The 24,092-nt window shown below is 37.2% G+C and overlaps 1 protein-coding gene across 3 annotated transcripts in view; it reads right to left on the minus strand.

Annotated features, from left to right (window-relative positions):
- Positions 1 to 275: 275 nt before the first annotated feature.
- MMD (monocyte to macrophage differentiation associated) overlaps positions 276 to 24,092 on the minus strand; it is a 32,032-nt gene continuing 8,215 nt past the window's right edge. The window contains exons 1-7 of one of the 3 annotated variants that reach the window (XM_087886945.1): positions 22,966 to 23,205; positions 12,417 to 12,498; positions 10,073 to 10,233; positions 7,495 to 7,569; positions 5,883 to 5,984; positions 4,894 to 4,963; positions 276 to 2,911 (exon numbers count right to left, since the gene is read on the minus strand). In XM_087886945.1, coding sequence (XP_087743071.1) covers positions 2,711 to 2,911; positions 4,894 to 4,963; positions 5,883 to 5,984; positions 7,495 to 7,569; positions 10,073 to 10,233; positions 12,417 to 12,498; positions 22,966 to 23,021 — 747 coding nt within the window. In that variant the 5' untranslated portion in view covers positions 23,022 to 23,205 and the 3' untranslated portion in view covers positions 276 to 2,710. Of the gene's footprint in view, positions 2,912 to 4,893; positions 4,964 to 5,882; positions 5,985 to 7,494; positions 7,570 to 10,072; positions 10,234 to 12,416; positions 12,499 to 22,432; positions 22,653 to 22,965; positions 23,206 to 24,092 lie in introns of those variants that run through there. The other 2 variants (XM_034412485.3, XM_034412484.3) reach the window with 2 other exon arrangements.

The following is a 24,092-nucleotide window of genomic DNA, read 5'->3' on the forward strand; positions in this document are numbered from 1 at the left end:
TTTCTATTCTTACACATTAATTTCCTTCAAGTAAAAGAAACGTATGGAAAGAAGCTGAATCTTCTTTCAAACATAGATGTATAGGGCCAGATGTCAGTATTCTTGTGTGCTGCAGACTATAAAAGATGCATGGTAGTTAGTGTCTGGCACTCTGGTACCTTTGCATGTCCACAGGGGCCTCACTTATGGCCACAATCTTGATTATAGAAAACAACCATAGCAACTTCTAGTCTTGTATGACCCAGACCAGGATAAATCAACATTTGCCAACAGAATTCCAAATTGCACAAAATGTTTATTTGCATTAATCCAGTACATTTAACCTTCAGGAACTAGATTAAATTAGGGGTAGGACATGTTCAGTTGTTTTCAACCTTAACACTTTTCATCCTTAAAATATGCAACATTATAAAGAACAGAAGAAATTACCATAAAGGTAGCAGTATTATTTAGAACTAGTTTTGACAAAAACAAGAGCTTTAAACACATTTTAGTGGTTTTAACAGCACTACACTTAAGAGAACTCATGTAAAGTGAAAATATTTAGAATCAGATACATCAGTTAAGAAAATAAAAAACAGAGCTGTGTCATTCAGATATTCCAGAATGGACGCAGTAAACCTTTTGTACTCTGATATATTTAAGTTCTCCAACTCTTGGATTCCAATAGCTAGATGGAAATTTCTTGTAAGGCTCTTCCGTTCTTTTGCAACAGTCTATAAAATGTTGACATGTTATAAAAAAGAAACAACTACTGCTTAGTCAGAAATTTACAGACCCTTCACACTCTGAACAGCTTTGGAAGAGTCTGATAAGTTACAATTTTATAGTTATTAGCTAATACTGCACTGAAACCAGGTTTCTTTCTGAGCAGCCTCTCTATCTAAAACGAAGGCATCAAACTCTAGAAGCCAGATTACAACCAACTGGCAAATGTTGAAGAAGTTTACATACTCCTGGGTGCTGGGGGGCAACCCTCCCCCAACATTTTTATAGTTTCATTCTGTTGTTTCACAGGTAAAATCTCCAGAGTAAAATCTGAAAAAGGCAACATGTTTCGTTTTAGATTTTTTTTTAAAACATTTACATGAAAAAGAGCAAGTTACAAAAAGCATAAATTCAATCTTAATATAAGACATTCATAATACAGTGGGACGTATACAGTAACTTGACAATGACCATCACAACGAAGATTCAAACATCTTGTCATTTAATAAGCACACCAGACAACCAAACTGCTACCATTATTATCCCAACTACTATGGTAAGAACCACATACGCTTGCAGTTTTGTGATTTTAAGTCCCAGATGGAGGAGACATCAGAAGTCTTTTAAGTTTCCCTTCCATAAAGGCCATTTGGGTGTTATAGTGAACCACTCACTATTAATATTCAAAAATTTATCAGCAATTCTTTAGTTTTCAGAAATGGCAAGAGTACCCTAGTGAGGTTACACCCAATGGGAGTAATTGGCTCAACTAGTAATCTTGAATACTGTAAGGACGCAGTCCTAATATCACTAGGGAGTAAACCTCATTAATACCACGAGATTTACTTCTGAGTAAATAGGCATAAAGTTGCACTAGAACCTCTTCTTGAGCACCAAATGTCATATGAATCTACAAAATTACTGATGCTTTAGTCATTCAAATGTTACAGCTGTTAACTGCTGGTCACAATTTCTAGCTAAAATGTTCAGAATGCTTTCACACAGATACTTACAAATTCTTCTAGAAATGGCACTGTATTAGGTAGCATTAGTTGTATTCCGAAATACATTCCACACAGGCAATTCAGTTTACCACAGTGGGCGGAAGCTTTTCAGGTTTTTAGCTTGGCAAAGCCAGTTTTAGAAATTATTATCAATCACATTTTCTTTTAAATGAAAAACCTGGTAGATATTATGTACCAATACATAGAATGTAGCCAGGTTTGTTTTTGGTTTTTGCAAAAAAAAAAAAAAAAAGCCATTTCTTTAATTTATTTTAAAAAAACATTTTATAAAAGTCACATTGGTTTATCAGGTTTGGGAGGGAAGAGCTAAACCCTATCGGTCCATGATTTGTATTTTATGAAATTATTTGTGAAAAGTGATCGAGGCAATTTTAAAAATGTGGTTTTGCTATCACATAAAACTTCTACAATTCGTAAGTTTACATCGTTTAAAGATGCAGAAGTTAAACTTACGACAGACATTAAAAAAGAATTTGTAAACATACCACCACCCATTTTTTCACATCGTTGTAGCTTGTTAATGTGGAATGGATATTTCATAATGCAGCATGTTGGTTTGAACCACAATCCCAACCTGGGCTTAAATGGACTTAAATGCCCCACCTGTAAGTTCACCGGTTAGATGTAGCCTCCACATCTTCATGGTGGATGCAACATGAAAAGAATAGGCTTCTGTGCAAGCCGCCCTGAAATGAACAGGAGTGCCATGTTCTTGCCCAAGTCCTATTTATTTCAACTGAGGCTCTCCTAGGACAGTGCTTACAGAATGAGGTGCTCCAGCACTTGCTATGCAAACTGTAATTCTACGAAAGACTTTTGTCACTTAAGTTCACAGTAAAGGTGAAAACGATCGAAGTCAGTGCATTTTTCCCTCTACAATTCCCCCTCCCCACGTTTCCCAAGAATTTCTTTTCCCCAAGTAATACTGAGTCAAAGGCATATTGTTGTTGCAAATGTCACTGTCTTTGTGTTTCATATCATAGCTGAAGGATGATATCTGCAGGACTTCTGTAAAGATACTTCCAAATAGCGTAATAATGAACGGCAGCTGCTGTGGCAACAAACAGATGCCAGATGGCATGGGCAAATGGAATTATTCCATCACTCTTGAAGAAGATCACTCCCATACAATAAATTATGCCTCCCCAGGCAAGTTCTTGAAGTCCATCCGTGTTGTTCTGTAGATGAACAGAAAAGGGAACAAGTTTCTTTTTAACCCGAGTGCATATAAAAGAACAGTCATTAACACTTAAGGAATACAGTACAATTTCTGTTCAGGCTACACACAGACAAGGTAAAGGTAAAAAACTATTAGCAGGTATTGACATGAAAGCCTCTTGGCTTAAAACCAAGAGGCTCTGTAATACAGCATCCTGGTTTCTGCAGTGACCAGCAATATATTTATTGCTTTAGTGAAGGGAGAGGATTATTGTGACCTAGGCAGGTGTTTACATTCCTCTCCAGTAGCTACTGGTGTTGCTATCCAAGTATAATAAGGATAAATGGAAGAAGAGGAGAATGGGGGAGACAGATCCATGTGGAGAGGTAAAACTATTTAGACATAATGATTCTTTCCTGTGCCTCTGCTTGTGGAAGTAACCTGGACAGTCAGGTGGAGCAGCCACAGACCTTGATAATACTTCCAATGAACACCATGTTGGTCTCTAATAAAAACGTTAATGTCCATGACATTAGAAAAAATCAACGAGTTAACTAAATGGGGAACAGCAACTTGTATGGGTTCACCTTCTGCCAACCGAGTACTTCATGCAGAAGAGACCCTTCCACCACTCTTCTCTTTGGGATTTGGCTACCTTTAAGGATATATGCTGGCAGCTTCACCATCTAATGGAAACCTTGACTGAGCAGATACAGGTAGTCTTAAATGCAGATCTGAAGGCTTCCAAATTTAACTTCCATGCTGGAGTCAAGGAAGTTCATGATTTCATGCATTTTGTGCATTAGATTGGATTCCCCTCAAAGGTCAATGGACCTGACTGAATGCTAGATGATTCTGGGGAATATCTTCTTTGATCAAGTGTCTTTCAGTGGCTTGGCTGGATATGGAATAATTAAGGCCAAGTGCTCCCATCCCTTAAGGAAAGCAATGACAAGACTCCTGCCTTAAGGAAATATCTTTGAACCCAACCAATTCCTACTGTCCCCCTGTGTAGCCAAATTAATGACAAAGGTAGTAGCATTGCAACCCCAAACGCTTCTTACAAGTAATCATCTACACCCCTACATCTGCGTTCAGAAACGAAATGGCACAAACACAGCCCTAGTCTCTCTTGTGGATGATTTGTACTGGAGAGATGCTTGCTGTATCTCTCCAGAGGCTTTTATACTATTGACCACTGTTTCCTTTTAGAGCATTGGGAAGTGCTCTGTTGTCTGTCCATGCAATGCTAGGAAATAGTTTCCAGGATGCTGCACTTTGATCCAGCGAAGGAATGCAATCCCTATTAATAGAATGCGTCCAACATCAGCGGCTCAACATTGTTTGTGTACATCCATTAAAATCATAACTGTTCTGTTAATTTAATATTACTAAAAGTCTTCAGAAATTAAGATAATGATCAGGCTGTAATTCATTTGTTTATCTGATTTGTATCCTGCCTTTTACACAGGAGCTTACAGAGACATGAAGAATGCTCCCTCCCCTATCCTCTTCCCTATAAAAAATATTAACATCCTTTCAGTGACTACTTCTTAGCTTTGTTTTTATAGCCCCCCCCCTCCCAGTTTTTGTGTTTTTTAACAATAATAATGATGATAATAGTTTTAGGGATTTATTATTTGCTTTAGCTTCAAAGTACGCCACCTAGAATCTCTCATTTTATGAAATGGGCAGCTATATAAATTGGACAAACAAACAAATAAACAAGGACAACTCTGTGAGGATCACCGGTGAGTTTCTGGCTGCCAGTGATCTAGAACTCAACTCTCCCATCTCTTAGTATAACACCTAACCACTACACCACACTGAAGATTTTAAGATGTTGCTGCTTTCTTACATTTGTGTTGTTCCTATACCAAAAAAAGAAAAAGGGAGAAAAAAATAAAGTTGGCTTGTTAGTGCTCTTTTAAATTTGAAGTGTATCAGTGATTGCACAAGGGTTTTCTTTTAAATGCAACTATTTAAATATGCGTTCCTTACCATGGAAGTTACAACTAGAGCAGGAGAAAATCCCATTGCTAAATAGAAGAAGAGCTCCACGATTTTATACCTATGTACAAAAACAAAAGGTACATTAGCCTGCAATTATGAAAACTACACTTTTTTGCTTTAGAAACGCAACATATTTTTGCTTCAGCATCAACCAGATTCCTGTTGTTTTGGACAGAAGATAGAAACAAACTTCAGCAAATTTTTAATGATAGATTTGATAATATAACGTGAAGCAGCCAGAAAATGGGAAGAGTTTCTTGTTGGTTCAATTTCCATTGTTAGAGAAATAAACAGCATCTATAAGCATGTGAGTGTGAATTACCCTCTTGCCACCTCTCACCAATATTCAGAAAGAAGACTTTCCCTTACACTGGGGAATGCATTCCTAAGTAAGGGACAGAAAAAGATGCTCTTCAAGCCAGAAACAAAATATGTGAATTTAGAATTAAGAGAGCTTCTATGAGAATATTCAGAATTTGATGAATTCAGTTAGCAATAAATCCTAATCTACCTTCTGTCCGTTGCTGTATTAGAAAATATGTTCCCCTTGAATTTTAATATTAAGAGTATGGTCTGGGTGTATACAGTGGAATAAAAAATGCACTGCAGCCACATACTCTAATTTTTTTCATATGAATCCAAGCTGTTCTCATCAAGCAGAATATTAAGTGCTGCTTTAATTATTTATCAAAAAGAAATCTTAAAAGCGAGACAAGTGATTTTTTTTATAGGCTGATAATGTCCTCATACTGGCACTGCAAGAGAGAAAAATTAATATGAAATGCATTTTTCTTAAGAGAAATAAGACTGTGATTAAATAAAAATGGTCTGTTTTATTCTGAAAAAGCAATTGACTGGCACTCTATTCCAATGTTTTTTATGTAAAAACACCACATGCAAACACTTATCAAAGAGATATATCCCTAAATTTAAAGACAGATATATATCACTTCAAGAATAATCATGAGAATCCTTACTTTTCATGGTAGAGAAATACATAACAAGCTCCTCCAGCAGCCATTAGCCAGATAAACCAACGCATATGAGATGCCAGAGGCCCAAGTTCACGAAGATTTAACCTAAAAAAATATTTAAATGACTTTCTGAACTAATAAAAGAATGGCATATTAAAGACATCTTAAATTATTTTTCCAGATGTAAAAAAAAGATCCAGTCAGGAGTTCTCAAAGGCAGGAAGAATGAGAAAAACAAATCCTTTTTGTTATTAATACGTTTTTAGTTTTTTAAAAAAATCAAGAAAAAAGTTAAATTAAAATATAGCCGTATTAATGCATAATAAGGTAAAGGTAAAGGTTCCCCTCACACATGTGTGCCATTTGTTCCCGACTCTAGGGGGCAGTGCTCATCTCCGTTTCAAAGCCGAAGAGCCAGAGCTGTCCGAAGATATCTCCGTGGTCATGTGGCCAGCATGACTAAATGCCAAAGGCGCACGGAACACTGTTACCTTCCCACCAAAGGTGGTCCCTATTTTTCTACTTGCAATTTTTAATGTGCTTTCAAACTGCTAGGTTGTCAGAAGCTGGGACAAGTAACGGGAGCTCACCCCGTTATGCGGCACTAGGGATTTGAACCGCTGAACTGCTGACCTTACGATCGACAAACTCAGCATCTTAGCCACTGAGCCACTGTGTCCCTTGAATGCATAATATTCAAGCTTATTTAGAACATTCGTATCACTGACATTAAATAATGAATTGAAAAACTTATTTTTGACAGCAAAATATGGTAATCCTTGACTTATAAATTCATTTAGTGACCAAAGTTACAGTAGCACTGAAAAATCATCAACTGTTTTTCTCACTTAACGACCATTGCAGCATCCCTTTGGTCATGTGATCAAAATTTGGATGCTTGGCAACTGGTTCATGTTTATGATAACTGCAGTGTCCTGGGGTGATAAGATCAGTTTTTGCAACCTTCTGACAAGCAAAGTCAATGAGGAAACCAGATATACTTCACAACCATGTTACTAATTTAACAATCACATTGATTCCTTTAACAACTGTGGCAAGAAAGGTCGTAAAATGGGGCAAAACTCACTTAACACATCTCACTTAGCAATATAAATTTTGGGCTCAAGTGTGGTCATAAATTGAGGACTACCTGTACATTTTAATTTATTAATCTTATAATTTATAATTCCTATTACACTGGAAACTAAAATTTGCTTACAGTTTCATAAAAATGTGTACCATAGCTTCTTATAACAATAAAATTCTATTAAAATTATTTCAGTTCCCTGAAAAGAGTACAGTGTAAGTGCAGCATCACATAATATTGTTGCCTCACATTCAGAGCTACAGCTGCGGTACATTATTTGAAGGACGGTCCCCAATGAAGCAGAAATCTGATTCTGTATTATTCTTGTAGGATCAGGTCAACAAAGTTGAAAAGGCCCCACCCCCAGCCCCAATCACCAGACTTAATTTATCAGATGGAAAACAAATTTTACTTTTATTTTTTCTCAGATTAGGAGCAATTATTTAACTAATCCTTCAGATGGAAGCTACAATGGTAATATGGGATTACATGTGTTTTCTACCCAAGAGCATATAGTTTCCTCCTTACCAAGGTGCATAAGATGCTGCAATGAAGATATAGATCATCATTCGGTCACACATATGGAAACAGTGCTCCATTGTCCTAAATTGCAAACAGGGAACAATTCAGAAAAAAGTACCATTAAAATAATTACCCTGGAATTCCACCCAAGAAGTACTAAGCAGACAGAGAAGACTAAACTAAAATGAAAGATCATTATAAGATGCTTGTTTTCTCCAGCCTCTCAGGAAAAAAAAACAACAACACTTGGCAAAGCATCTAAATCAAACAACCGGTATCCAAATGTGCTTTTCTCTTCTTTCTTCCCAAAATTGTATTTTTATTGTATTTTTGAAATGTAAAATTGAGCAATATTTGAGTCTTCAGTTCAAATATTTTATTCAACTGTCCTATGAGGGTTTTTTTTGGTTTGGTTTGTTTTTAAATAAACATTTTAGCAAAAATATTATACAACAGAAAGTACCAAGTCATTTTGTTGCTTAAATTCTGGAGAAAAGAATTCTTGAATTTACTTTGCAATACAACTTAGGAATTTGGTACCTGGAGAAGGACAAAAACTTTGTGTTTTTCATATATATATTTCGGGCAGACCAGAACATATATATCACTGCAGTATACTTATATGCTCATGTATTAACATTGTTTAAACGGATTCTATTAAAAGACTCAACATACTTGTTTGACAATTAAAACTAAGTGCCAAAATTGTTCTTGTGTGTAATAAAATCTTCAGTCACTTGCAAATTGGCTTATAGTGGCAGCAAGAATGCCTTTAATTTTAGGAGTTTTTCTTCCCCTCTACTCCCTCTCCCACCCCACTTACTAAAATTGCTGGAAGGAAGCAACAAGGCTTCCTCCTTCCTCACTGTGACCTTTCAGCAATGTTTGGCACCAGGAAGCCATTTATATTTTTTCTATGCTTCCTGGCAGCAAGATCTGCTGACGAGGAGGCTGCTGGAGAGTGTGTGTAATATCCCATTTGGGGAGCTTCCACTGCACATCAAAGCTTCCCATCAGTTGAGGGATGAGCATGCAGCCGATTCTCATTCTAATATATTTTAGGCTAAAAATTCATATTTTATTTGTTCCATGACATTCTCATCTTTCTATTGCAGGTATACACTAGAGGATTAATTGATTAAAAATATATGTGTGGTCATCAAAGCATTTTTAAAAATATAACCTGAAATTTGAAATAGACACCTAACATTAGAACCATTATTACAAAGGCACAACGAAGAATGTTCTTCCTGCATCAACTCAGAAAGTTCAGACTGCCCCAGAGGAATTATTAAGTCAGCAACCAAACAGGGCAGGTACAGACTCCAACGATAGTTAGAACTGCAGAAAGAACAATTGCAACCAGCCTGCCTTCCATAGAGGACCTGTATATTGCATGGATCAGAAGGAGAGCTGAACAAAATAACTACAGACCTCTCAAAACCTGGATATAAACTGTTTCAAATCCTCCCCTTGGGACACCACTTACAGGGCACTGTATGCAAAAACAACTAGATACAGAGACAGCTTTTCCCCTCGTGCCATCACTCTGCTGAACACCTAATTCCCACAGTACTTTCTTATATCTAAGTATATTTACCCATGTGTTATGGCTGTAGTATTATTATCTTTCTCATCTACTCTACTACTCCCTCTTATTGATATCATTATTATGATTATTATTACTTTGTTGCTTTGCATGTACACTGAGAGCTTCTGCACCAGAGATGAATTCCTAGGGTGTCTAATCACACTTGGCCAATAAAGTATTCTATTCTGGACGTTTGGGTGCTTCAAAAATAAGTTAATCGAAGTGAGCTTTTTGACCGGGCTGATGATTTGTTATTTTACTCCCCTAATTATATTATGCTGGCATGTTTATGCTTTAAGATGCCTTTAGATTTTCTGTCTTTTTTTTTTTTTTTTTTTTAAATAGTGTTTGATCATACCCCATATGTGTCCAAATGAATAAATCCTAGAACTATTCTGTAGAAAAAGCTAGAAGTAGATAAAGATAGGACAATACTTTAGTATTTTAGAGACCAGTAAACATTCAATAAAAAGACAGGATGATGACTTCTATAGGACTCTTGAGAATGTTTTCTTCCCAAAATTAGAAGAGGGGATGCAAATGTTGAGAGTAAGATATGGTTTTCTTACATAAGCAACTGTTGCAAGAGAGCATAATTCTAGGGAAGTTACCTAAGTTAGTTTCTTCATCCAGAAGTTCCATGTTTGCTAATGAGTTTCAAGGGACTAACTAAAAAATGTCTCTGGATTATTTGATTGCAGAAATGTAGTAAGTGACTATTTTAAAGATTGTACATTCCTTGCAAAGAGTGGGACTAAACCCTATGATCAATGCTAATGCATTAAACATTTGCTCTCGGTAGCTTAATTTTCAGGATATTTTGTGATCTAGATATCAGGGAATATTTAAAATTACAAAAGATAAATTGTACCAAGAAGAACCATTGTAACAAATCTATTTTGCTCTAAAACATAACAACATAAAAGACTTACTTAAAAAGCACTCTTAGAAATAGATCAGAATATATCAGAAGAAAGTGCCAGAAATCTCTACCTTAGATGACTCTTCTTCCAAGAAATGATATGAAACACTGTTGAAACGATGAAAAGTGCACACAGACCAACTCCATATATCCATGCTGTTATCTTTTCCCACTGATCCTCAGAGAGTCGATGAAGGAGGGCACTACCAACAATGGCTGGGAAAATAAGAAACTAGGCCAAAAAACAAAAACAAAACAAAACAAAACAAAAAAACAACAGCAATGAATTACTTGCTGTTCCTCCTCTGAATTTTATGCCACTTATAAATTTGCCCTGCATATTACTGTGCAAATACTTTAATAAGTCATTTGGTTCACGAACAAAGTACCCCTACTTAAAATAATGAATGAAACCGTTTCAAGATTTCCTGGGCACATAGGAGGTTGGCCCAGAAGACATTTTATCTCAGATAGCTGTCAAAGCCCTAATAGTCATTTTTTTTTTCTGTCCCTTGATTCAAATGAAGTGAAAATAAGTGAGGTTTTAAAAACAAAATTAAATTATCCTAGTATATAACAAATAAACAAATTTTTGATTTTCATTTTTATCATGGAAAGAAGGAACAACGTTTCTAATTTCCTTGAGCATTTAATCTCAAGATTTCTCAATTACCTTGAATAGCAACTGCTGGTACAGAATTGCTGTGTCACAAAGACACACCACATGCCAAGGCACAAAGGAGCACCCAACTGTCAGGCAACATTGTATTTGAGATCAAAATAAGCTGAAATTAAATTCACTGTGCAAGTGAGGAACACCCCCCCCCCCCAAATACTTACAAAATATCTAATGTGTATGCTTTAAATACAGAGACTCATGATTACTGTCTTTAAAATTGCTGGATGCTGGTTTAGTACAACCTGTAAACTACGCATAATAAACCATAGTTTAGGCTTAGAACTAGTTGTGAACCAGGCTACTATACCTTGCTCAAAAGCACAGGGCTAAACCAACCAAATTTTGTGTTAACATGTTTATGTATTGTAACTACTTCATTGCCTTTAAAATATAAAGTAAGATATCTAAAATATTTTCATATTCAAGCCTGCTGAAAATATACTTGTTTCTAAACAGCATGACAAGCCTAGACATTTTATTCACTTATATGTATTATATATAAAAGTATATGAAAATTTTTGTATAGTCAAAGATGCATGACATAACTAATACTTTCTATACAGTATTGTGGTACTAGCCAATACTGTATCAATAAATTGATACTCATCAATTTATTTTCAGATGCCTGCTTAGTTCCAGTTTACAAGCACAATTGTTATATGAAACCACTGTCCTTGTAGCCAAAAATTTAAAATCTTACCAGACAATTCTCTTAACAGTTAAAAAACTCAACATATGTATTATGTTATTTGAGAGATTTCTCAACTACACCATTGCAACTACGATAACTATTGCACTAACTATCTAATCTAAGACTACTGGTCAACCTAATATAAAAGGAAAACTTGAAATAAGAGGAAGAGATATAGAAATAACAGAAGAATAACTTAGCTGACACAGACCAAATAAGAGGCAGGCTACTTGTTGATCAGCATTTTAATAATTGTGACACATTTTGCTAAAGGGAAAGGGGAAGGGAGGAAAATATTATTTCCAGTTAAGTTCCTCAAAATCTTAGTATTTCAGTTTACTGTTGTGATAATTTGGGGAGAAAAGCTGAGGGACTCAAAACCTGATATAATACTGAATTAATTTACTATATTTAATAAATATATTTAATGAATTTCATGTCCCATGAAAGCAAACAATGGAAAAGAATCTACAAGGTTTTGGTTGAGTCCTCCCTTTAGCATAAACTGCCAAAACTGTACACAAACCAAACACAAGTAGCCTGTACTGTACCAGAAAAATGAATTAAAGCAATGGATAACAAATGAAAGGTCCCCTGATCTAATCAATTATCAATATACTATCAAATCTAATGTATACACTCACAGATAAACCGAGAATTTAGGTGCCAAAATAAATTCCCATATTTGGGTTGAGTTTATCCATGGATGGGCTTATCTATGAGTATATACAGCAATACTTTTTAAAAGTACCCATGCATACTCTCATATTAATCCATTTGCAAATAAACAGACCCTCGTGTTTTTAAGTAAAACACGATGAAAAATGTGCTACACATGGATAAGCTGACACTCAAAATATTCTGATGCATTGATTTTCACAATAGTTTGGCTTATCTACAGATGGTGTATTTTTCACTATATTTTGGTTAAAAAATCGAGGGTCTACTTAATCCATGGATAGGATTATGCACTAATATATACGGCAGACAGTAATCAGAATTATCTGGACTATCATAAGAACTGACTTCCAGGAAATCTACTTACCGCATGAGTGTAACAGTTAGCAGCATGCTCATAGCAAGTAGGTTTATAACGACTGTTTGCTGGAGCTGGATGATTCATGAATCTGTTGAGATAATCAAGGTATTAGGCTGATGCAGATTAATATTGCAAGAATGTAAAGGGATACATTTATTTATTGAATTAAACTAATTCATATTTTAATGTTTTTGATACTGAACATTAAATAAATACGTTTAAAATGAAAAATTAGAATTTCATTAAAAGTGCTTTTTTCCACATTTGGCAGAACAAAACATTTAGAATTTAAAGTAACATTGAGCAACTATAAATGCATCAATGCACAGTACATCCATTTTACCACAACATTATTTGGGGGAAAGAAACCAATGGCAAAAGACATCTACACCCTGAAACAAAGATATTAAGAGGTTGGGTAATAGAGGCATGATTTGGAAATGTTACTCCACCTTATTTCTCACCTTTTTTTTTTTACATTTTGAAGAGAAAAGCAATATTTCCAAATTGAAGGCAGAATGATTATGCAGTACTTAAAACAGATTTATGAATTGTCTAATTTACTAAAATTAAATATTTAGTAATTTGAGAGCTGAATGGCTTTGAACACAATTGGACTTACAAATATCTCTGTATCAGAGAGTCTGCAGAAAGCAGAGAGTCCCAAAGTATCACTTTTATTATCACCTAGCACCCTGAGAGTGTATTGCTGATTTCTCTTCAAATTGTAAAAAAAAGAGGTAGGTACATGTTTTTATTCCACTCATACATTCTAAACCCACAAACATTTAATCTAGGAGCATAGCCACCCTTTAAAATTTATATTGATTGCTTTTAAAGTAATAACAGAAAAAGGAACAAAAAAATACATAGGTAATCATGACAGAAATATATACATTATTAAAATAAAAAGCATATGGCAATTGCTTTAAAAAGGTGATAAAAAGAAAAAATATAGTTATGAGAGTAAAATTTCAATTCTGTATATACTTACCTAATATAGTGGATACAAAAAGTGTACATACCCCTGTCAAAATGCCAAATTTTTGAGATGTAAAAAATCAGACCAAGATATTTCACTTCTATCAGATTGGGATGGTGTTTCCTGCGCACAGCCCTCTTCAGGTCACCCCAATTAGATTCAGGTCCGGATTCTGGCTGGTCCATTCCAAAATTTTGATCTTCTTTTGGTGAAGCCATTTTATTGTTGATTGGGGGTATGCTTTGGGTTTTTGTCATGTTGAAAGGTGAAATTTCTCTTCATCTTCAGCATTTTAGCAGAGGCCTGAAGATTTTGTGCCAAAATAGACTGATATTTGGAATTGTTTATAATTCCCTCCAACTTGACTAAAGCCCCAGGTCAAGCTGAAGAAAAGCAGCCCCAAAGCATAATGCTGCACTACATTTCACTGTGGAGATGGTGTATTTTTGGTGATGCAGTGTGTTGTTTTTGCGCCAGACGTACTTTTTTGAATTATGGCTAAAATGTTCAGCCTTTGGTCTCATCAGACCAGGTTAACACATTTTCCCATGTGCTTTTGTCAGACTTGATGTAGGTTTTTGCAAAATGTATATGGGCTTGAATGTTTTTCTTTGCAATAAAAGTCTCCCATCTTGCCACTCTACTCCACAGCCCAGATATATGAAGAATATAAGACTGTTGTCACATGTAGTACGCAACCAGTACTTGCTAGAAATTCCTGCAGATCCTTTAATGTTGCTGTAAGCCTCTTGGCTCTCTGTTTTCTTCTTGTTTTTTCATCAATTTTGGAGGGATATCCAGTTCTTGCCAATGTCACTGTTGTACTGTATTTTCTCCACTTGTGGATGACTGTCTTCACTGTGTTCCATGGCATATCCAATGCTTTGGAAATTGTTATGCAACCTTCTCCTGACTGACACCTTCCAACAATGAGATCCCTTTGATGCTTTGTAAGCTCATTGCAGACCATGACATTTGCTGTAAGAGGCAACTGAGTAAATGTCAGAAAAATCCTACTAAACAGCTGACCATTACTTGGGCTCAATCAGTGTTACTTTAATTAATGGCAGATGTGTGCTGACTACTTTTTAATATTAGTTTGGATGAGAGAAAAATAACAATAAAAATATACAATAATGTGGTTGCATAAATGTGCACATTCCCTTATACTGTAAGTAGGGATGTGGTTTGTTCAGAATTTAACCAAATTCTGAACAAAGCCACATCCCTACTTGTAAGGGGTTGTGCACATTTATGCAACCACATTATTGTACATTTTATGTTTATCTTTTATTATACAAAAGATTTCATTTCATTTTTAAAATTAAATTTAATTAAATTGTACAGCTTATACATTATATTAAAAGTGCAAAAAATTCTGCTGTGATTTTATCTTGATCTGATTTTTTTACATCTCAAAAACCTGGCATTTTAACAGGGGTCTGTAGATCTTAACATCAACTGTATATGTTTATTTTGAATACATTTATGTAACCATCATGCTTTTTTAAACTTAATGTATTTTGTATAAATTAGTCCTATATTTCATTATACTTGTCCACACAAAGTCTACGTTCATAGACAATCTGCGCATAACAAGGGCAGCCACCTTAAAATTCTGTCACCTTAAGCCATCATAGATGTTTGGTGGCCAAAAAACTGCTACACCAACTGTTAATCTACAGTATATGCTGCCATAGTATAGATGTCTTAATGACTGGTCGCTTAGCAACTATTTGATGGTATGGTGGACCCGAAGTTACAACCACTGTAGCATTTCCCTGGTCCCTTAACCAACCACAGGGATGCTATAATGCTCCCCTGCCTATCTCCCCCCAGTTCCCAAGTCCCTCCAGGCACCAATAAGAAGGGAGGCACCATGCCACAATAATCCCAAATGGTGAACTAGAATTAGATAGATCCCACCCATGTCTGTACCAGCAATCACATTGTTAATGACATTGTAACCATGGCAAAAATTGTGTTGGAAGAAGAGGGAAAACACTGTTTAAAAGTGAAGCAGCTAAAAATGAATTTAAGGTGTCTCACTGTGGGTTCAGCATCAGGAGGACATGGCACAAAAAGCAGTTATTCTACTGGGATATTCGTTCTGCAGTCAGGGGGACGTGTGGATAAATCATAAAAAAGGTTAAGAACAATGAGGAACATACAGAACAGCGAAAATGGTGTTCACACAAAATCTATTACATTGATAAAGCCATTTAAGAGCATACACAACTTGTTCATGTGTGCTAAGCTTTTGAAAACAAGTGCAAGATTTAGCTTTGCTGAATAGTTTCTGTTCTGTTTTATATCATTAATTTTCCTTATATATATGGATTCTTGATCTCACTTTGCAATTTTCATACTCATTTTGCATAGCTTAAAGCTTTGATAATAATAATAATTAATAATAATTTATTCAATTTATATGCCGCCCCTCTCTGAAGACCCATGGCGAATCACAATACATTAAAAAAAATCACTATAAAAACACTTAAAAATTAAAAACATTAAGACATTAAAACCCATTCACACCATTCATGATATATATAACAGGCTGGAATTCAGACTGTTCCTTGCATGAATGAACTTCTTCTGCACATAGAAAATACATTAAATTCCAAAGATGGCTTCTTATTACAGGTAGAGAATCAGAGGTTGATAATTCCTAGTTCTTTGTTTCCTATGTATCTTTTAAAATGCCTTACATATTGTTTTGAAAGATTTATCATTCCTGCAGAGCATAATACTGTAATCCATAATAAGCATCTTCCCCTCCCTTTCTCCACTGTAAAAAAGATGCTAGCCCTATTTATAATCCACTTTATACCAGTCAACTACAAGTTTCAAATGGGGAGAAAGGCTTAGGGCTTTGTTTACTAACCATAACTCCAAATAAAATAATTCCAATAAGTCTGCTTATCATGGCACCATCCTGCAGCAAATATAACAAACTAATAACAAACACCTGAAGTTTACAGAAATGAATATGGAAAATATCAGCAATTGTGCATGATACATAAGGCATACTTTCCCAATGAAAAACTGGGAGGAAGATTATCATTTGTCCAGTATTTGCATGACCCAGAAACTGTGACAAAACCAGCATGGGGAAAGAGTATGTGTGTGTGGGTGGCTGGAGTAAATCTGCTTGGGTGCTCTAAGTGTCTCTTTGGAATATCCGCCAAGTATATACTCAGCATCTTCCCTTTCCTTTAGAAGGGCTGGTGAGGTAGAATATACTACTAACAGAAGGAGCCTGAAGCATGCCACATTGAAGCAATAGTGCACAACTAGTATGCTGCTCTCCTTTCTGGCACTTTCCCAGGGTCAAGTCTGAAGGAGGTATGTAAATAAATCTTGGGCACTGTTGTGTGGAGGGATTTAGCACTCTCAGGGAAAAGGTTCACCCACAGCTTGCCAATAGAAATTTGGTTGTATAGATTCCTACACACACTCCAGTGATTTTATAATTATCCCAAGGTTTTTTAGCAATACGTTTCAGCACCAAGCTACATCAGCTTCCTTAAGCCAGGTGTTTTATTGCTATTTTCTGTTGTGAATCTCCTCCATAAGTAATCTTTAGGATATTTTTTAAAAAAAGAATATCTAGCTTGATGACATAAATCATGCTGTATCAGGACTCAGCATCTGTTATACTGAATTACCTTTAAAGTTTTTTCTATATCATTCACTTTATGACCTTTCCCATAAAATGGTTTTCTTTTTTTCCCCTAAAAGACAAAAAATATAGGTAATCCTCATTTATCAACTACCTCAGGAAGCAACTGTTCATAATTAAAATGGTCATAAAAAAGTGTCTTTACAACCAATTCTCACATTTACAACCTTTGCACGTCTGTAAAGCAAAGGAAAGTCGAAGTTAGCACAGTTGTGGTTTCACTTAGCAATCAACTTCGCTTAACAACCAAGCCGCTGATCTCAACTGAGGTCACTATATGAGGACTACCTGTAATATCACATACACTTTGTATATATTCTAATAAACAAACAATAAAACATATTAATTAAAAATAATAAGTTAAAAATAAGCAAAAACAAACAAAATACTCAAAGGGCAGTCTGGATGACTGCTGGGTCTTTTTCTGCCATTAAGTTTTCTGTGTTTCCATGTTTCTATCAAGCAAAGGTATATAGCATTAAGGGTGAAATAAACTGAATCCTGCTATTAAAAATAAATTTCTTATTGCTTTTATCAACTTCAGTGTTTATCTGTAATTCTTCTCCTTTAATTCTACATTCTCTCCTAGAATACAGATGATAAATGTTGGAATAGTTCATTTCAAGCTTAAAATACTTCAAAAATGTTTTGCAGGCTTATTAGAGGCTTATTATTTTAAGCCTCTAAGGGTTATATTATATATTATTAAATAACTGTATTGGACCAATATAGTGTATTATAGGATTCACAGAAGCAAGATTTTGCTTCATTATACAGACAGTACAAGCGCAACTACTATTTCCTTATATTCTTGCAATTAAAAATTCCTTGTAAGGGATACATATCTCTACCAATTTTATGTAAAATTAGGAAATAATTTTAAATGCAAATTGCTAATATGTCTAACAGATTGAATTCTGAGAATGCATCAATTTTATTGTACTTTTCCGAATTAGTTTTAAAGTTTAGTAATATAATAATCCTCTATTTTTTGTATTTCAAGAATTCAAATAAGGATATTACTATAGTGTTTTCCAAATATTGCTTTGAAACTTGTTTTCCCTCAGGAGCTGCCTCTAGTTTCTGTAGGCAGAAAATCTCTAGTTTGCCTTTCTTTTTTTCTTTTTCTTTTGAAGTGGAGGTGCTTTCAGACTTTTGGCTCCAGACAACACCCCGCAGTTTCAGCTGAACTGGTGTAGTAGTTAAAGCATGAGGCTAGAAATGGGGCACAAAATCATCTGAATGGCCTTGAGCCCATTCTTTTTTCACAGCCCTAGGCAGAAGACAATGGCAAAGACTTCTAAAAACATTGTCAAGGAAACTGCAGGGAGTAATTTGCATTACAGTAGAGTTATTATAGTATTAAGCAGTAATTTACAATATTAAACAACATGAATGTTGTTTAAAAACAGAAATCCTTGCAGGTGACAAGCTGCAAGGTATAATAGGAATGTGGAATTTTTTCCTATTTCAGATAAAGTATTCACATCCTCCCTTTTCCCTGTCTCACCAAAACATGTCTTGAATATTTCCTTTAAAAGCAGAGTTGGCTTAAAAATAAGCCACAAAAGTTTAGCTATGCTGAGTTATTACAGAACAGAAACAAAGTGTTCCATCTCTTCTCCTCATTAATTTACATGAAAATACAAGCATGGAACCTCATGTATTTGCTTGCAAGTAACTCTTTGTTATTTATACCATGTTTCCTCCAAAATAAGACCTAACCGGAAAATAAGCCCTAATGCCTCTTTTGGAGCAAAATATAAAATAGCTCTAAAGGGCAATCTTATACAAAATTAGATTGAAACAATCTTTTTAATACAGGCTGCTTGATCCATAGCTATCAGTAGCCATAGTGCAGTTTTATTCCCCAAAATTAGCTTATTAACCTTCCTCTTGTTAATCTAAGATTGTTTTGCATCTATTTACAGTTGTGAGCAATTGCATTCCACCAAATATTATTAAGTTTTTTGGAAGGGAGAGGAAGAGAGAGAGAGGGAGAGAGGGAGAGGGAGGGAGGGAGAGAGAGAAAGAAAACACTTTCCAAGCAGAGGGAAGACCTGCGGGAGTGCAAGGCCAGGTACAGGCGCCTGGAGACTCAGCGGGCTGAGATGGTCAGCCAGTTCCAGGCCATGATGCAGTCCCACTGGAACAAGGTCCTCTGGCTCTTCGCCACCAGCAGCACTTCCCTCCAGTCTTCGCCAAAAGCCCTGCACCAGGAGGCTAAAGCAGACCCCAAATCGGAATTTCTGTTCCCCTCTGACCCACATTAAAAGACCCTGAAGGGGGAGACTCTCTGCAGCAACACAAATGTTCATTGCACATATCTGCCCCAGGGCCAGTAGTTTGAGGACCCGATTTAGTGCAATATAAAAAATGTGAATAATTTTTCTGCAGACCACCAAAATTTTCTCGCAAACCACCAGTGGTCCACGGACCACCAGTTGGTGACTGCTGAACTAGACTATACCTTCTTAGCTTTCTAGATCAGTCAAGGTTGGCAAGTACTGCTACCTACTACAGTTTGACCTAAGGAGTTTCCCTTAATTAAAGAATGGATCCAAAATTTACAACGGTTCTACTCTATTATCTGTCTCCTTTAGCTGTCTATTTTTAACTGTGTAAAAACTTGCTCCCAAATAACTGTTCTTGACTCATATGCGGGGAAAAAATGTTTTAGATCTTTTTCAAATTAAAAATGATGATAAAAGAGGAAGAAGAAAGCCAATGCTTCAGCATATCCAATGTGAATAATAAAGGCATGTGTTGCCATGTGGAATTGGACTATATGTAAAGGCAGGTCTAGTCATGCTTCAAATTAAACCATTCATTCTTCTCTTTATCACATCATGCTCCAATTATTCTTTAAATTTTTAAAGAGGAAATCCGATACATTTTCCAAGCATCAAGATAATAACTGTAGCAAAGAATACAACAGATGTCACTTTGAGCCCTGTATCACATAGTTTAAAATAAGATCAAACATTTGCATTATTATTTTAGCACTATTGTTTCTGACCTAACACATATTTGACTCATTTTTTCAGATTCTATTAACACACAATATTTCCCATATTATTTTAGTGCACAAATTCGCACTAAATTCAAATTCGCGGCATCACATTGCCATCACGTGACATTTTTTCCCTTTGTGGAGCTGGGGTGGGTGTGGCCTGCGAGTGACGCATCCGGCCCGTGGGCCGCCTGTTTGACATCCCTGCTTTAGTATATTATTCCCAAACTGATTTTAATCCTTCCTTTGCGCCTCAAACTGATGAATCTATCAACTATATGGATGATTCTGAAAAATAAAAAAGGGGGAAATGGAAAAGCTTTCTAATGCTACACATGAAAGAGAAATGTAGTTCAAGTAAGATGAACAAGACAAACACCGGATATATGAACTTTCACCTACTACTAGAAGATGAAAAACTTCATCTCACTATGATCTATTTCCTTTCTGAAAGAAAAGTACTATAATCATCTCTATTGTACTCCAAGTTTTCACAAGCATCAGAGATAATAGCCACTTTTTAATATATGTATAAATTTAAGAAACTGTCAACAGCAAGTATAAGCAATACCAAATGCTGACATTCCCTGTAACTTCAGCTGTCTCAATTGTCAGTTTCAAAGAATGTATAGATTCAGTTTTTTATTTACTAAGGAAATGTATATGCCTGCTCACGGTAACTCTAGGTGGCTTATAGAAATAACTCCCGCCCCTTCTCTCACTTGGAGTTATAGTGGAAGAGAGGAAATAATAAAATGCATTAATGCACCAAAAGTAAAAAACAAGGGAGAGAAGGGAATCCAAGAATTTGAATTTCAGTTGCCCTTCTGAGAAAACTCAGGCCAGAAATGTTTACATGCCTCAGATAAATAGCTGTATTTATAAATAGGTAATTCAAGATGGTGCAGGGAAGAGAAATGAGGTAAAATTAAATATGATGTAGAAAAAAAGTGATAGGATATGTGCCTATAAACTATCAGCTTGGATTAAATTAATGTCTTGTTACCGGTAAGTGTATTAAAACAAAAGTAATTTGCGTATACTCTTTCAATTTTTCTCTGTATTTCACAAAACCACTTCCAAAATCAGATGCACAGATGACCATTCCCATTCGTGCATTTGTTTTTGAAAGCAGTAATTTCTTTATGAATTTACCTTCAAAAACAAAATTAATTTTATCATACACTGAATGTCATTATGCACCTTTTTGTAAACTCTAAGCAAAAAGCCTGTATCTCATCCACTGAAATACAATAAAGGACTAGTATTAGAAGCAAAAATTAGTTTACAGATTAAAAACCCCATGCTTGTAAGACAAAATAAATCTCACCTGGAAAAAAAAAATCAGTTGAAAAAGTTCACCATCCCCAAATGTGGCTTTACAATGACTATACATACATTTTTCTACATCACTTGGTGAAACTCATCATCAAGTAATCTCTCTCTCTCTTCCCATCTTCCTGCTAATAAAAATGCATCAGTATCTCCCAAATTCCACCTGTACTGAGATATATATATGCACATTGAACTTCTTTAGAGAAACAACGTTGGTGGCATTCAAAATTGAGTGCTGGAGATTAAATCACCGCCCTGAGTCCTACATTGGAGAAGGGCGGTATAGAAATTTAAACAAATAAATTTAAACAAATAAACAAATAAAACCCATAAGCATTTGTGTATAAAAAACAAACACAAAAAACCCAAAAAGCCTCCTGGCAGCAAGTCAAGACCACAGCCCTTTTATAGGTTTCCAGTCTTTAGAAAAAGAGGCAACGGTTTACACCTATGCCTGAACGAGATACACAGCACACACAGCACCACAACGACATCCCTTGTGTCCTGCTTTAATTAATCTCGATTAACGACTCTCGCCCCGAATCTATTTTCACTTGACCCCTCGACACGACTACCCCGCAGCAGGTTATTGTGCCAACTCAAATGAAGCTTATCTTGATATTCTCTCTCTTTCTCTCTCCAACCCAAAAATAGCAAATTAAAATTCCCCCAAAGCCATGCCATGAAACGGAGGGGGGGGGGGCGGCAGAGAGGGAAAGGGATAGCGAAGCCCGTTTCAGACTTGGATGCAAGACATGTGTTTAAAAAAAAGGACCGTTTTATTTTAAGAGGTTTTCATTCCCGAGGCGGAACACGAGGTGAACGGTTGAAAATAAGGTCCGGCCACGAGAACGATGCAGAATCTCCCCGATTAAAAGCATCCGAAGGCGAACACACCCATTAAGGTAGTGGGGGGGGGGGGAGAGAGAATCTGCCTTCCTCCTACGGTAGAGAGGAGGAAACCGCCGCCAAGCCTTATAACGGAGTCCCCCTCCGCAGAGCCTCACCTCCTGAACTTCTCCTGGAGCCGCCGCATGGGGGGGCCAGTCAACCCGCCCTTATTCGGGCCGGCGGTCGGCACGGGGGGCTCCCGGCAGCTCCTGAGGCAGCGAGGGCCGGAGTCCGGGCCCTCATTGGCTTGCCAGCCCGAGCCGAGGCAGCCAAAGCGACGCACAGCAGGCCCAAAGCTGCCAACAGCAACAGCAGCGCCGCCGCTTCTGTCCCGCCGGGCCGGCCGGCTCCAGCCTCCCGTTTTCAACCGGCTCAGGCCCGCCCCCGAAGTGTCAGTCGGAGGCCGAGGAGGGGGGGGGGAACCCCGCCCACCTCCGAGGGGGGTGGGTGGGGGGAAAAGGAAGCGGCGGCAAGCAGAACAATAGGCTGGAGCGCGCGAGGAGTGGCCGGGCTGGGAAGGGGCGCGAGAGGCAAAGAACCGCGAGGCAATCGCGCGCGCGCGCGCGCGCGGCCTCTCCCCCCCCCCCACCTCCCCGCCCAGGGAAGTCGGGCGACGTGGTGGGACCCGCTGATGGCGCGCGAGGCTCACTTTTCCCTCGGCGTCGAGGGGAATGAGGCGAGGCGTGGGTTGCGGGAGCGACTCATCCTTCCCGCTTCGCCACTTTTTGGAAAGGAGAGTCGCTCGCTTCCAGATACGGGGAGGGCGCCGTGGCCTAGGGAATGGCTGCCGGAGGGCTGGCTGCGTGGCGTTGCTCGGGTCCAGACCCTACGGCAGGGGGTAACGAGCCGGCTCCGCCTGGTCGTCGAAAAAGGCGCACGATTTAAAGCGTGTTCGCCTGAGGCACGTCTGCTGTGGACCGCCCTTTCTTTTCATACCAAAACGATTTGCTAGCCCCCCCCCCGCCCCCGCCGGTGCAGACACTCCACTGATCATTCCCAGAGAGGAAGCTGCTTGCTTAAAAACCAAACAAAACACGAAAGGATGTTTCTCTGAAAGTTAAATGACCCACCCGTGAAGGAGATGGCCAGCTCTCCACGATCTGTTTCTCTGGTCTCATCTGGTTAGGGAAATTTTGCTTTTGTTTCATTTATGACTTGCCTGTCCTCCAAACATTGTGCTTAGCAATCCCTCTTCCAAAATTCCCCTCCTCAACTCTTAACCCTGTGAGCTAAATTGGGCTGAGAGACAGACTAGCCCAACAACATCATCTGTATTTTCACAGTTCCAGTTCAACTCTTTCTTCAATATAACACTTTTGAGCCTTTAAGAGTTTGGCTCAGTGTTTCTATTTGAAATTGATCAAGTCAAAGACAAGTAGAACCATTCACTCATATCTATCCTAGATTCCTGGTGTCCTGTATATGAGCATTTTGTATGAACCTGCTTCTTGCTATTAAAAGAAACGGCTACTGCTTTAACTGCTGCAGAAATATGCTGTGCCGTACTCTGTAATTTCTGTAATTTGTGTGTTGTAAATTTAATTTACCATACCTGTTAAGGTAGAACAGCAGTGGATGAAAAACAGTGGACCCATCCTCCCATGCTTTTATGAATAGTAATACACAAGCCTGACAATTTCTTCATCCACTCGTATTACCAGGGACCCCAACATACTACATAGCCAGAGAACCCACAAAAAATAAGAAAAAAAAGTGGGGACATCTCACAATAGGGAGCAAATAGTCTACCAACCGCTCACTTCAGTGCCTCCAGAA

Source organism: Pantherophis guttatus, chromosome 2 (genome assembly GCF_059756535.1).
Source record: "Pantherophis guttatus breed Tessera chromosome 2, ASM5975653v1, whole genome shotgun sequence".
NCBI lineage: Eukaryota > Metazoa > Chordata > Lepidosauria > Squamata > Colubridae > Pantherophis > Pantherophis guttatus.